Source organism: Cucumis sativus, chromosome 3 (assembly GCF_000004075.3).
Source record: "Cucumis sativus cultivar 9930 chromosome 3, Cucumber_9930_V3, whole genome shotgun sequence".
Lineage (NCBI taxonomy): Eukaryota > Viridiplantae > Streptophyta > Magnoliopsida > Cucurbitales > Cucurbitaceae > Cucumis > Cucumis sativus.
The window spans coordinates 1,885,204-1,897,028 of record NC_026657.2 but is presented as its reverse complement, the minus strand read 5'-3'; the positions used below and the strand labels follow the sequence as shown (position 1 = coordinate 1,897,028).

At 28.8% G+C, this 11,825-nt stretch overlaps 1 protein-coding gene across 1 annotated transcript; it reads left to right on the top strand.

The window, feature by feature from the left end:
• Nucleotides 1-3,674: 3,674 nt before the first annotated feature.
• On the top strand, nucleotides 3,675-8,157 carry LOC101205601 (vesicle-associated protein 2-1). The gene is made up of 7 exons (XM_004147186.3): nucleotides 3,675-4,188; nucleotides 5,259-5,329; nucleotides 5,444-5,525; nucleotides 5,828-5,943; nucleotides 6,033-6,149; nucleotides 6,402-6,470; nucleotides 7,688-8,157. The coding sequence occupies exons 1-7, from the start codon at nucleotides 4,128-4,130 to the stop codon at nucleotides 7,820-7,822; spliced, it is 651 nt and encodes a 216-aa protein (XP_004147234.1). The 5' UTR covers nucleotides 3,675-4,127; the 3' UTR covers nucleotides 7,823-8,157.
• The last annotated feature ends 3,668 nt before the right edge of the window (nucleotides 8,158-11,825 follow it).

Sequence of the window (11,825 nt, the reverse complement as noted above, 5' to 3'; positions counted from 1 at the left end):
CGAGATCTTTCAGCTTTGAACCAAATAGCGTGGGAAGGTTGGGTATTTGTATTTATATCCTCCAGGCATCTTCACTTCTAGCTTTTCTTTTTATAGACTGGTTTTTATGTACTTGGTAGATTACTTGCATCCTTTACGGAATGATGGCAAGTCAGAGCTTTTACTTCATTCGCTTCAAGAAGAATTGGCGGCCACGCTACTGACACGATTAAAGATCAGTTTCTATTTACCTTTGTTCTTAGTGGTGGAGTTCTTAGAGAGGCAACAATCACTAACTGCTATGATGCCACCTTCTTTGGTCTTTATTTGGAACAAGCATTTACAAAATTTCAGGACTTGATTCCTTACTTAACCTGAATATATTCTTAGAGGGATGACTTTTGTAGGGTGGTCTTCCAACTATCTTGTGTTACAATTGATGGGAAACAATTAAGAGCATATTTGTTGGTAATTTTTGTGAATGAAGTTCATTGGTAGGAAAAATAGAAGAAATAAGAATTGAACTTTTTTTTTCACAAAATTTCTTAAAAATATTTACAAATATAGCAAAATATACATAGGAAATTAATTTTTAGGTAAATGGCTAATGGATCAAACTCATAATCTCTTAGTTAGTTATTGATTTTTTTACTGTCACGGTGAATTTATTGGCTTATAGTGTCATAATGAGTTAAAAGTTAAAATTATGCACGTGTTAGGCACCAAATTAGTGTTAGGCACCAAATTAGTTGTAACTATTATTCAATTTGGTAACCATTTAGATGTGTTTTTAAAATGAAAGTCAAATTTTGAAAAGTAACAAAAGTTGTTTTATAAAACTTGTTTTTGAGTTTGAAAATTGGTTAATAATTCAGATATAAACTTAGGAAGTTCAGAAACTAGAGTAAAAAATTTGAAGAAAATCAACCTATCTCTTAAATAATTATCAAATGAGGTGTTAGTGATATCTATTCATGGAATAAGTATTATTTTAACCATAGTTCTAGCTATTAGATTATAATTAAATAGTTGAATGTAATCAATAAGATAATTGGTATTGGAATACCATCAATCACACTAAAAGGCAGGAGACATCTCAAGTTGATATTACATGGTTTGTCCAACATTCGATGAAATTTTCGTGTTTATGTTCAATACCAAAGTTTTGTCGAGTCTATCAACACTCGATTTAGTGTTTGTATAACAATCATTGGGCACCAAAGATTATTGAGAAATCTAACTAATTTGATTAAAAAACTTTTATAATATGGAATATCAATCCATATCATTAATAATCTCAATTTTTTATCTGAAACATTGTTTTTATAGAGATGAACAAAGCAAATTCATGTACATTCTTCATCTATAACTATAGAAAGTATATCGACAATATTATTGAGATCATATACACTTTTTTCCATGAATAGACGTAACAAGGTTCAAAAAAATTACCTTTATTATCATTTATCATTCCATTATACTTTAACTCATTTTAAAGCTCATGGTGATGACCAAATGGACAAAGATACATACAATTTGTAAATTTAATGAAAACCAGCTCCTCGTTGTTACAAAACTTTGAATTTTATTGATAAGATGGTTGATGTAATACATATTATAAAGGTTATTTATTTTAGAATGTATCCACTGAATTAACAAATATAGTAAATATAGACTATTATCTTATCATAAGATAGATAGTCTATCTTAGTTTAGTATCATTTTCATTTGTTTTGCTATTTGGAAAATAAATGTAAAATATTGTTTTAAGATTTTTTTATAAAATAAGTGTTTTGAACAAAAAAAAAATTGGTTGTTCACTCCCTTTAAAAGTAATTATGCTAATCATATATATCCTTACTTGGACATTGCCTTTTTTAATTCAATTAATTGAAAGTTTTTTTTTTAAAAAAAAAAAAGAATAATCTATGTCTTAACCTTTCTCTAATCAATTAAACTTTTTAAAATGCTTTTTATTTATTGATATCTTTTTAATTATACTTTTACTATCTAAAATCACTTAAAAAAGAACGATTAGCACTTTAAATTAGTAACTTTTTTAGCTGCTTTGCAAAACAAAAAAAGAATTGTTTAGAAATATATTTTCTTTTCCAAAGCTTGTTATTAATAATATCATAAAAAAATTGACCATTAGAGATATTATTACTTATATTCACATTTTATAAAGGATAGAAAAATATCATTTTTACTTCTTAGATTTTGGTTTTAGGTTTTATTTGTTCTTTAAAATTCAAAATATTACGCATTAAGTAATTAAGTTTTGTGTTTAATTTTAATTTAGTCTATAGATTTTAAATTGTTAGAATTTTAATGTTAAGTTTTGTGTTTAGTTTTAATTGGATCTCTAGATTTCAAATTTTCAAAATTTAACTTTGATTTTCCACTAATTATCCACTTTCCATCTTTAGTGTTAATCTTTATTAATTAATTTAAAATAAATGTAATTAAATAAGTTTTACTATTTTTCATCACTGATAAAATTAAATTAGTTACATCTTGGAACACAAATAACTAAGTATTAAATGAAATATGAAAACTTATGGATCAAATTCAAACAAAATCCAAATTCTAAAAATAAAATTGTAACAACTAGACTGAAACTGAATTCATATGTCAAATATGTACGTAATTTTCCTTTAAAGAACGTTCTTAAGACTTACTCATCATCATTCTTCTAATTAATTTGTAATTATAGTAAAACTTTAGGTTTGAAAACATTAAATGAGAATGAAAAATGAATACAAAAGAAAAGGCATTAAAGAAAGGTCCCTTTCGAGGAGAGAAACCAGCAAAGTTTGCTCCCTTCAATAACTACATCAATCATTATAGTGTATGGTTACAACTTTATATTATTAAAAATTCATATCACATAGAAATTTAATTTAATTTATTGCTTCAACTTTATTGTTTTTCTTTATTATAAGTATATGTAAAACTTTACTCTATTCACATCTAAGCTTGCATTAAAAAGAAAGTATATATAGTTTTATGAAATTAAAAGTTTCAATAATATCATTAAAGTAAATGTATGAGTTGTTTAACTTTACAACTTTTTTTTTTCATAAATCAATCTCCATTTTATCATATCACCTTTTCTTAAAAAGTTGTTGTTTGTTATTTATTACGTAAGTTTAGGTATTCAATCTAAGTTTTTGTTTGTTTTTGGCATTTATTGACTCAAATTGATTTAATGAATATTTGAATGACTTGTTTTAAAGGAGAATTGGTTTTGACATAAAAAATTTAAATTCTATAATAATAGATATTAATATGTTTTAGTTTATTTTTTTATATTTAAAAATGTGTCAATTTTTAATGGATGAATTTTGATTTAATTTTATAATTCATTTTAATTAAGATGTCAAGAGTTCATATTAAACATTAACTAAAATCAGAGAATAATGAAAATACATTCTAAAACGAAACAAATATAAACTGAGCGAAAATGACATTATAACAAAAAAAAAATTATAAATTTGAAAATCTATCCATTATATATATAAAAAAATAAATAAAACACAATAATTAGCAAGAAGAGATGACACGTCAACATTCATATTGAATCAGGTGCCACGTCAGTGGGACCCCTGTACAGTCTGGACAACGAAAACCCTTTTCCTTTTGAACCCAATACGTCATTTTCAAATTCTGTATCGCCACGTGTCCCACTCTCTCACTCCTCTCTTTCTCTCTCTAGTTTTCAGTGAAGCTCTGCAGTAGCCATCATCGGAGAGAGGTGTCCCAAAACAAGCTCTCTCTTTCTCTCTCTTCACTCTTTCCTTCTTCTTTGCCTAAATTTTCGTACCCCCTTTTGTTTTTTCTTTCGATTGAATTTCAAGTTGGACCGAGCAATCCGTATTCTTCTTTCCCCCCCTTTCCCTTCGCTTCACCACTAATTCTTCTCTCAATTTCTTAATTCATATCCCAATCCTCTTTTTTCTATTTCATTCTCTCTGTTTTGTGGCACTGGCATTCCGCTGTTTTTGGATTTTTTCTGTCTTCTCTTTTGTTCTGTTTCTGGGTCGTTTTTGTTTTTTAATGCTTGCCTTCTGCAGTGGGAATCGATAACTGGGTCGACTTTTTTTTTCTTTTTCTTCCTTTATATTTTAATCTGGGTTTCTGCCGTCATGAGTGCTGGAGGTGGAAATCGCTTAATCTCCGTTCAACCGGATGAACTCAAGTTTCAGAGTATGTTCTTTTTTGTATCTTCTTGTATTTATTTGCAGTTGTTTTTCGTTTAATTCTTGTATTTATTTTGGGAGGAGAAAAATGGAATGATTAGGTGAAGTTTTGTGATAGTTGTTGAGGATTATAGTTGATGTTGATGATTTCGCAGGAATTGAGAAAAACTCTGAATGTTTTAGTCTGAGCAATTTGCAGTTCCTTTCCTTGTTATTTTATATAAGAGTTGATGATTTCGTAGGAGGAAATTGCTTTTTGGAACCTACCCTAAATACTCAATAATTCAGTCAAACTTTCAATTTCCTCGCATTGAGTGTTGAGGATTATAGTATTTGTACCTTTTACCTACTATAATTCAATTATATCCTACCCCTTCCCCTGTACTTACTGTTCATCTCGTCCACATTCAGTCTCTCTCCTTTTTTTTTTTTTTTAACAAGGACTCCAAGCTGCTAGGTTTTTTCATGGAGGTGGAAGCCTTTTCTATTAGAGGCATAAGCCTCTTGTTAAGGAAAAAGACTGAGCCCTGATGATAACATTTGTATGTAGACTTGAGGCGAGTGTCGATGATTGTTCGGTGGCATTTATCATGTTTTTGTGAAGAGAGTGGATGATTGTTCGATTTGCATTATCATATTTTTGTGATGAAAATTTTGGAGCTGGTTGACTGGGTCTATAATAAGATTGGACACAGTTATCATGGCTCAGCTTTTGGTGTTTTGTTATTGAACTCAAATGATTCTCTGTTGTGTTTCATACATTATGGTTGAACCCTAGGAATTTAAAGCTATTTACTGGTTGAAGCTTAGTCCTTTTCTTTGTGTATGTGGAATTTTTATACCACCACTATTATCCATGACTTCCCTTGATCCATGGAATCTTAGGAAAGAGAAGAAAAGAACGGTTACATATCCTTGCATGTATTGTATCAAAGAAAGATAAAGGATGTTCATTCAGTGCTTTTATTCGTTCGTTTTCGAGTAAAGTTTTGTTGTAGTCTTGTATGTGGACTTCGTTACATCTGTTTTCTGGGTGGACTCTTTTTTAACTTACGAATGTGGGGCCTATATCATCAGTTGAGTTGGACAAGCAGAGCTTTTGTGATCTTAAAGTTGCAAACAACACAGAACATCATGTTGCCTTTAAGGTAATAGTTTGATTATTTTAAAAATGCATACATAACTAACATTGAGAATCCATTTTGGAGAGCATTTTAATTAATTGGTTGACTTGATATTTATTTCTTTATCACTCATGCTAGGTCAAAACGACCTCGCCTAAGAAGTACTTTGTGCGTCCCAACACTGGTGTTGTACAGCCTTGGGATTCTTGCATCATAAGAGGTTTTTACTTTTTATATAAGCATTCTATGTTTATGCTTTGCACTGATCATTAACACATAATATCTTTGAAAAGATTGAGGATACAATTGCAATTCTTTCAAGCTTGAAAGAAAAACAATGTTGGTTCATTTGTAATTGGAAAATCTTGAAGTGGTTTTCTTGATACCACATCATCTAAAACTATTAAGTGGCCTTGACAAACAAGATTCTCTTTGCACTAGCAGTTGTTTAACTTGTCTCTTACTTTGTGTTGGTTTATTTTTAAATTTAAACTAAAATTGAAGTTGTTGCTGGTTTCACAGTGACTCTCCAAGCCATGCGAGAGTATCCTGCAGATATGCAATGCAAAGATAAGTTTCTCTTGCAAAGCACGATAGTCCCACCAAATACTGATGTAGATGAGCTTCCTTCTGATGCTGTAAGAATTTTTACTTGCACCTTAATACGAATGGACACACCGCTTCATTCTAATAAGTTGCATTCGAAATATTACTTTCTTATTTCCAGTTCAATAAGGACAGTGGAAAAACAATAGAGGAATGCAAGCTTAAGGTTATATATATTTCTCCTACATCAGCCTTGGGAAACTCAGAAGATGAAAAGAATTCATCTCAAAGCTCCTCGGTAAGTGCTGAAATTCTCCATTTAGTCCCTTGAATATATATATTTTGAACCTTCCCTGTTAAACCATGTTATGGTGTAGGATTAGAAATATCACTTCTATTCTTTGCTCTCATCCTCATATTATATATATATTTTTGACATTTGTTGTCCAGTAGCTGTCTGCACATTAAGTTATGCCTCTATTGTTCGTAATTTTTAAACACATAGATTGTTCTTCCTTATCTCATATACCATTGGTGCTAACACCTGCAGGCTGTACACCGTCTGAGGGAAGAAAGAGACATGGCGATAAGGCAAACCCATCAATTACAACAGGAACTGGTGAGTCACTCATCTCTGCTCTATTATGCTTTTTTACTGCTATAGGAATTGTAATAACGGAAAGTCTTTAAACTTGTTGAATGCATAGTTCATATAATAATAAGTTGAATCAGAATGAAGGACCTAAAATAAGTTCAAAATGTGTTTGAATCTAAAATTTTGTGACTCAATTAATAGCATTGGATTCTGAGAGACTCTATATAGGAATTTGAACAAGATAGGGTCTGATATGATCTCTCTCTCTTTCTTTCTTTTTTTTCTTTTTTTTTTGGTAAGAACAAAACTTTCATGGAGCAAAATGAGAGGATATATACTATAGGCATACAAAAAACCAACAACAAGCCCAATAAAAGGGAGACCCAAAGCACAACTTTACAAGAATGGGCTTCAATTTAAAAAAAAATCAAACCAAAATCATAATTACAAACATGTAGTCTGTTCCGTTTTAAGAAATGGTAGCTTGTTAAATCCACTTACAACACAAGAACTTTTCTTTTGGAGGGGAGAGTTTGGGAGTTGCCCACAAACTTTTCTTTTTTTCAATGACAAACCAATCTTTTATTGAGAAAAATGGAGTACAGGGAGAGGGAGAGGGAGGGAAAAAATGCCTACAAAAGGAAAGAGCTTCAATTAAGGCAAATAAGACATAATGAATAATTGGAGAAACCTAGAGAGATAATAGAGCCTAACAAGAAGACCAAACTTCACTAGAATCTCTCTCTCCATTCCTTTAAAGACTGTTAATCCTCTCCATCCAAAGATCTCACTACAAAACACACTCGAACTTACCACAAAAGCCTCCCCTTTTCTCTAAATGGGTGGATAGAGATTGAACTTCTTAATCATCATGCTGAAATCTCTACAAGCAGCTAACTAAATGCCAAACACTCCAAAAAATAAGAAATTCCAAATAGAGCGCGCAAAATTGCAACTCCAAAAAATAAGGTCTAGACCTTCCTCTACAAAGAATCTCCTATAAACTTAGAACACAAATTCCATATTTCCTTGAGAGCACAATTGTTATAACTTATGATGGGAGTATCCTCACTCGCACCGCACTATGTTCAGAGAGGTTTATAAAAGTTATGTTTATAGCATTAACCTGTTAGAAGCTGATTGTTACCAAAAAAAGAAAAAAAGAAAAAACATTTTCATTGTCATCTGTACACAAAACAATGTAGAACATTATGTATTATACCAATTATTACTCTCAATAGGACATGATGAAGAGACGAAAATTTCGGAAAGGAGATCCTGGCTTCTCATTTACTTTCGCAATCTTCGTGGGGTTCGTCGGGATCATGGCAGGTTTCCTCTTGAATCTCACATTATCTTCACCATCTACAGAATGACTTGGATCATGTTTCAGATCCTGAGAAGACAATTTTCTAGTGAATTTCATTGTATAATTTCTACTTCCCAATTTTTGTACATTAAGAAACGCTGCAAATTTGTGGTCTTGATGATAACCTTAATTTTTCCAAAATGTTGATTTTTGTGTCAATTGACTGTGAATGTTGCTGGCGATCAATCTCTTTTTGAATCCTCCTTCAAAACTGAGGTTCAGAGAAGTTAAGTTTTAGTTCATATCTTTTATATAACTATGATGTTTTTTTTTTAAAATGTAATTTCTGTATGTAATATGAATTTGAATATACATTGATGAAGATGGAGGTTTGATCCTAAAGTCCTCAGGGTAAATTATTCAATTAGTTAACTTATGTTCTGGTGAACAATGTTAATTTTTTGTTATTATTTCTCAAATTATGGAAATTTATTATTGAAAAAAAATTAATAAATAAACTAAATTATTTATTATTGAACAAACAACTAATAATATGTTATTTTATACACCGTCTAGTCTAGAATAATTAAGATCTTTCTCCTACCATTAAACAATTATGAGATTTCTTGGTCTATTTATATATATATTTTTCATTTATTTCTTTTCAATTAAGTTATTCTAAAAAAACCCAATTATTTATTCATTTACAAACATGTATACAACAACACTATTTTTAATATAGTTTTTTGTTTGAAAATTATGATTAAAAATTATGATATCAATTAATTAAACAAGTTTCTATATATATATATAACATTATTTTTTTTTTCTTTTAAAACAGAAAATTGTGAAGGGGATAACATCTTAATAGTAATCATATTTTAAAAAATATATATGGGAAAAAAAGGTCCTTTTAATAATATTCCAAAAATGGGAAATTGCTATTTTAATTAATAGAAATTGGAAGGTTAGTGGGTGAGGTGGGATGCATGCACATAGAGTAGAAATGGCCAAAAAGCAAATATTTTGAAAGAAGAGACAATCACATGGCAATGAGTTATTAGGTTTTTAATTTAGGGTTTTGTGTCCAACCAACCACTCCTTTTGCTTATGCTTATGCTTATGCTCTTTGGACCTAAAATAATAAAGATTGTGAGTCATCAACCCACCTCATTCTTCATGCCTACAAAACTTCCTCATGTTAAACCTTTCCATTGTATTAAGTGATAAGAGTGCTACTTTTATATGATATCTTAGCTTTTTTTTAAAAAAAAAAAAAAGTAAAATGTATATTTTTGTCTGGTTGGAAAGATCGAACTATCGATATTTTAGGTTTTGATCAACAAGTATATCATTACTTATTAGGTTATGTTTTTTCAATTCATTGGTCGTTTAATAATCCCAAGTTTTTAACAATAAACTAACGCCTTCTAATTTCTGTTGGTTGACATCCTCTTCCTTACAATGCTTAAAAGCTTAATACCGATGACGCTTTGAGCGTTGGTCAACGATGGGTGTTATTGCTCCTTGACCATTTTGGTCGTGCTCATTTGATTGAACTTAAGTTTATTCTTCGGTGTTCTAAGATTAAGTTCTTATAAGTCATGATCATATTGTTAAGGGGCTTGCATATGTCTCAACAGATTTTTCATTAGAATGTTTTTGTGAAATTTATTGACTACTTAGGAATGATTAGCCTTTTCAATGATATGAACTAGTGATCTATCAAATGTGTCTTTTCGTATTGAGCAAGTAAGTTAAAGAGTCATTATGTCGAGGTTGTTGCTTTTGTACATGCCTTTCCTCGCTTACAACTTGATGTTGTATTCTCCCATGAGAAAGGTTTTAGAAGAGATACGTTGAATGGCTTCTCTTTTCTTTACTCTTTATTTTCAATGGTTGTCTTTTATGTTTGATGTATCTAGTTTCTTTTGCTTCTTTTTCAATAAAAAATAATAACAAATAACTAAATGCTACAAGCAAAGAAAAAGTATTTCGATACAAGTAAATGTTTAAAATACATACGTATCAACTTAAACTTTAAAAATTACTCATTTTGAATATCGTTTAAATATACTATTCTCAGGTCATATCATTTTTACTGAGAATTACAATGATATATGAGCATATTTTTTTATAAACTATCTATTATTCCTCTGCCATATGTGCTCTCATGTAATCTAATGAAAATTTGGCAGATTAGATGTTAAAAGAGTTTTCTTTGTGCTACTTTTTTTTCTTTCTATCTTTTGATAAAATCACTTTTAGAGTGGTGGCTCCTATAATGGCTTAAGTTAACATTTCCACTCACCATTTGACTTGTGGAGATATTTGATTATCCCTTTCTTTGTCATCTTTTTCTCTTTACCTTTTTTTCTTTCATTAAAACTAAAATTATGGAGGTTAAATTTGTTAGGACGTTTAATGTGCTACGACCACACATGTGATTAATTATTAAATGTGGTTTGCTATTTTAATTGAGTAAAGGGAAATGGTCTAATATATATATATAATTATAAGTTTTGGCAAATGAAAGTTTTGTGGTTGATTAGTGATTTATTTTTTAATTTGTCACTTGCTAGTATAGGGTTTTACTTGTAGGGAAATATGGTCCATAATGTCTTGGCCTTTTCCTTTCTTTTTTTGAAAATAAAATTACCAGATTTAGTTTCTATTTGGTCTTTAGATTTCAAAATGTTACACTTTTAGATCGTAAGTTTTAAGATTGATATCAATTTGGTCTCTATGTTTCAAAATGTTATAATAATTCTCTTGAGGTTGAAAATTTGTTTCGATTTTGGTACCTAGGTTTGAAGATAACACTTTTAACTTTCATTTTGCACTAAATATACTTGCTTTAGTGTTAATATTTATTAATTAATTTAAAAGATTGATAAAGAATTGTAATGAATTAAGTTTAACTGTTTTCTTCCGTATGACTATTAAAATTAAAGAAATAGTTATAAGTGACATCTGTGCAGAAAATATTTATCAAAATAGCAAAGTTTTAGTTTCTATCACTTTTAAAATTAATTTAGTTTATATATTATAATTTTTATTTCATCAAAATTGAATTCAAAGCTTTGTTTCATTGTTATCAAAAGTAAGGTTAAAGATTTAATAATTTGCACCAATTGGAAAATGGTAACATTATCACAAAGTTTGATCTCTTTCCCATCTACCTATAACAACCCAATAAGATAAAATCATAATTAGATTGGGAACTTATGCTCTTGTGGGACATTGGGATGCTTCTTCAACTTCATAAGTGTGAATAAAATAAAACCCAAATAAATTCAAAAATTTTAACATAAAATTTAAAAATATTTATAATATATGTAATAACTTGATAAAAATTTCTATTAATTTCTATTGATGTTAGAGATTAGTGTTACATTGTCTAGTCGATAGAATCTCAAATCTGGTTATATATTTAATCTTTATCTAATTTTTTTAATGTTCGACTATATATTTTTTAAAAAAGAATAAAAAACTTATTTGAATTATTCTTTATTGTTTTACTTTAAATATGTTTGACTAATAAATGATGTAATGTTACCTTATATTTTTTAACATTTTAACAAGAACATGTGTATAGATTTTTCTCAAGAAGACTTTCTTGGCTATATCAATAATGATAGTATTTGTCCTTAAAAAAAATGAAATTGGAACACAATAAAAGATAAATCAATTATAGAAAAAGAATACCCATCAAAAGTATTTGCTATTATATAGATTTTAATTCATTGACTAAAACTAAATCTACTTCATTCAATATATTGTTTAAGCTGACTTTTCTCATTATTTATTTATTTATTTTATCTTTTTACCTTTTAATCCTTCTATAATATATTTTAAAATTTGAATTGATAATGATTATATATATATATATATATAACTAACTTTTCAAAAATAGAAAAAAAAAAACTATTTACGTTTTGTAGAAAAAAATTGACAAAATTAATTACGTCATTTTTTCTATTTTTAACCATTTTAGCAAGAATCGTTTTTGTCTTTTAAAATAAAAAATATATATACAAAATTGTATCTAAATTAATTTAATTATTTTA

Excerpts from the sequence above, each read along its gene's own strand:
- LOC101205601 (XM_004147186.3), top strand. The coding sequence starts at position 4,128 with ATGAGTGCTGGAGGTGGAAATCGCTTAATCTCCGTTCAACCGGATGAA. Across the intron at positions 5,330-5,443 it reads AACATCATGTTGCCTTTAAG|GTCAAAACGACCTCGCCTAA; the intron begins GTAATAGTTTGA and ends CACTCATGCTAG. Across the intron at positions 5,526-5,827 it reads GGATTCTTGCATCATAAGAG|TGACTCTCCAAGCCATGCGA; the intron begins GTTTTTACTTTT and ends CTGGTTTCACAG.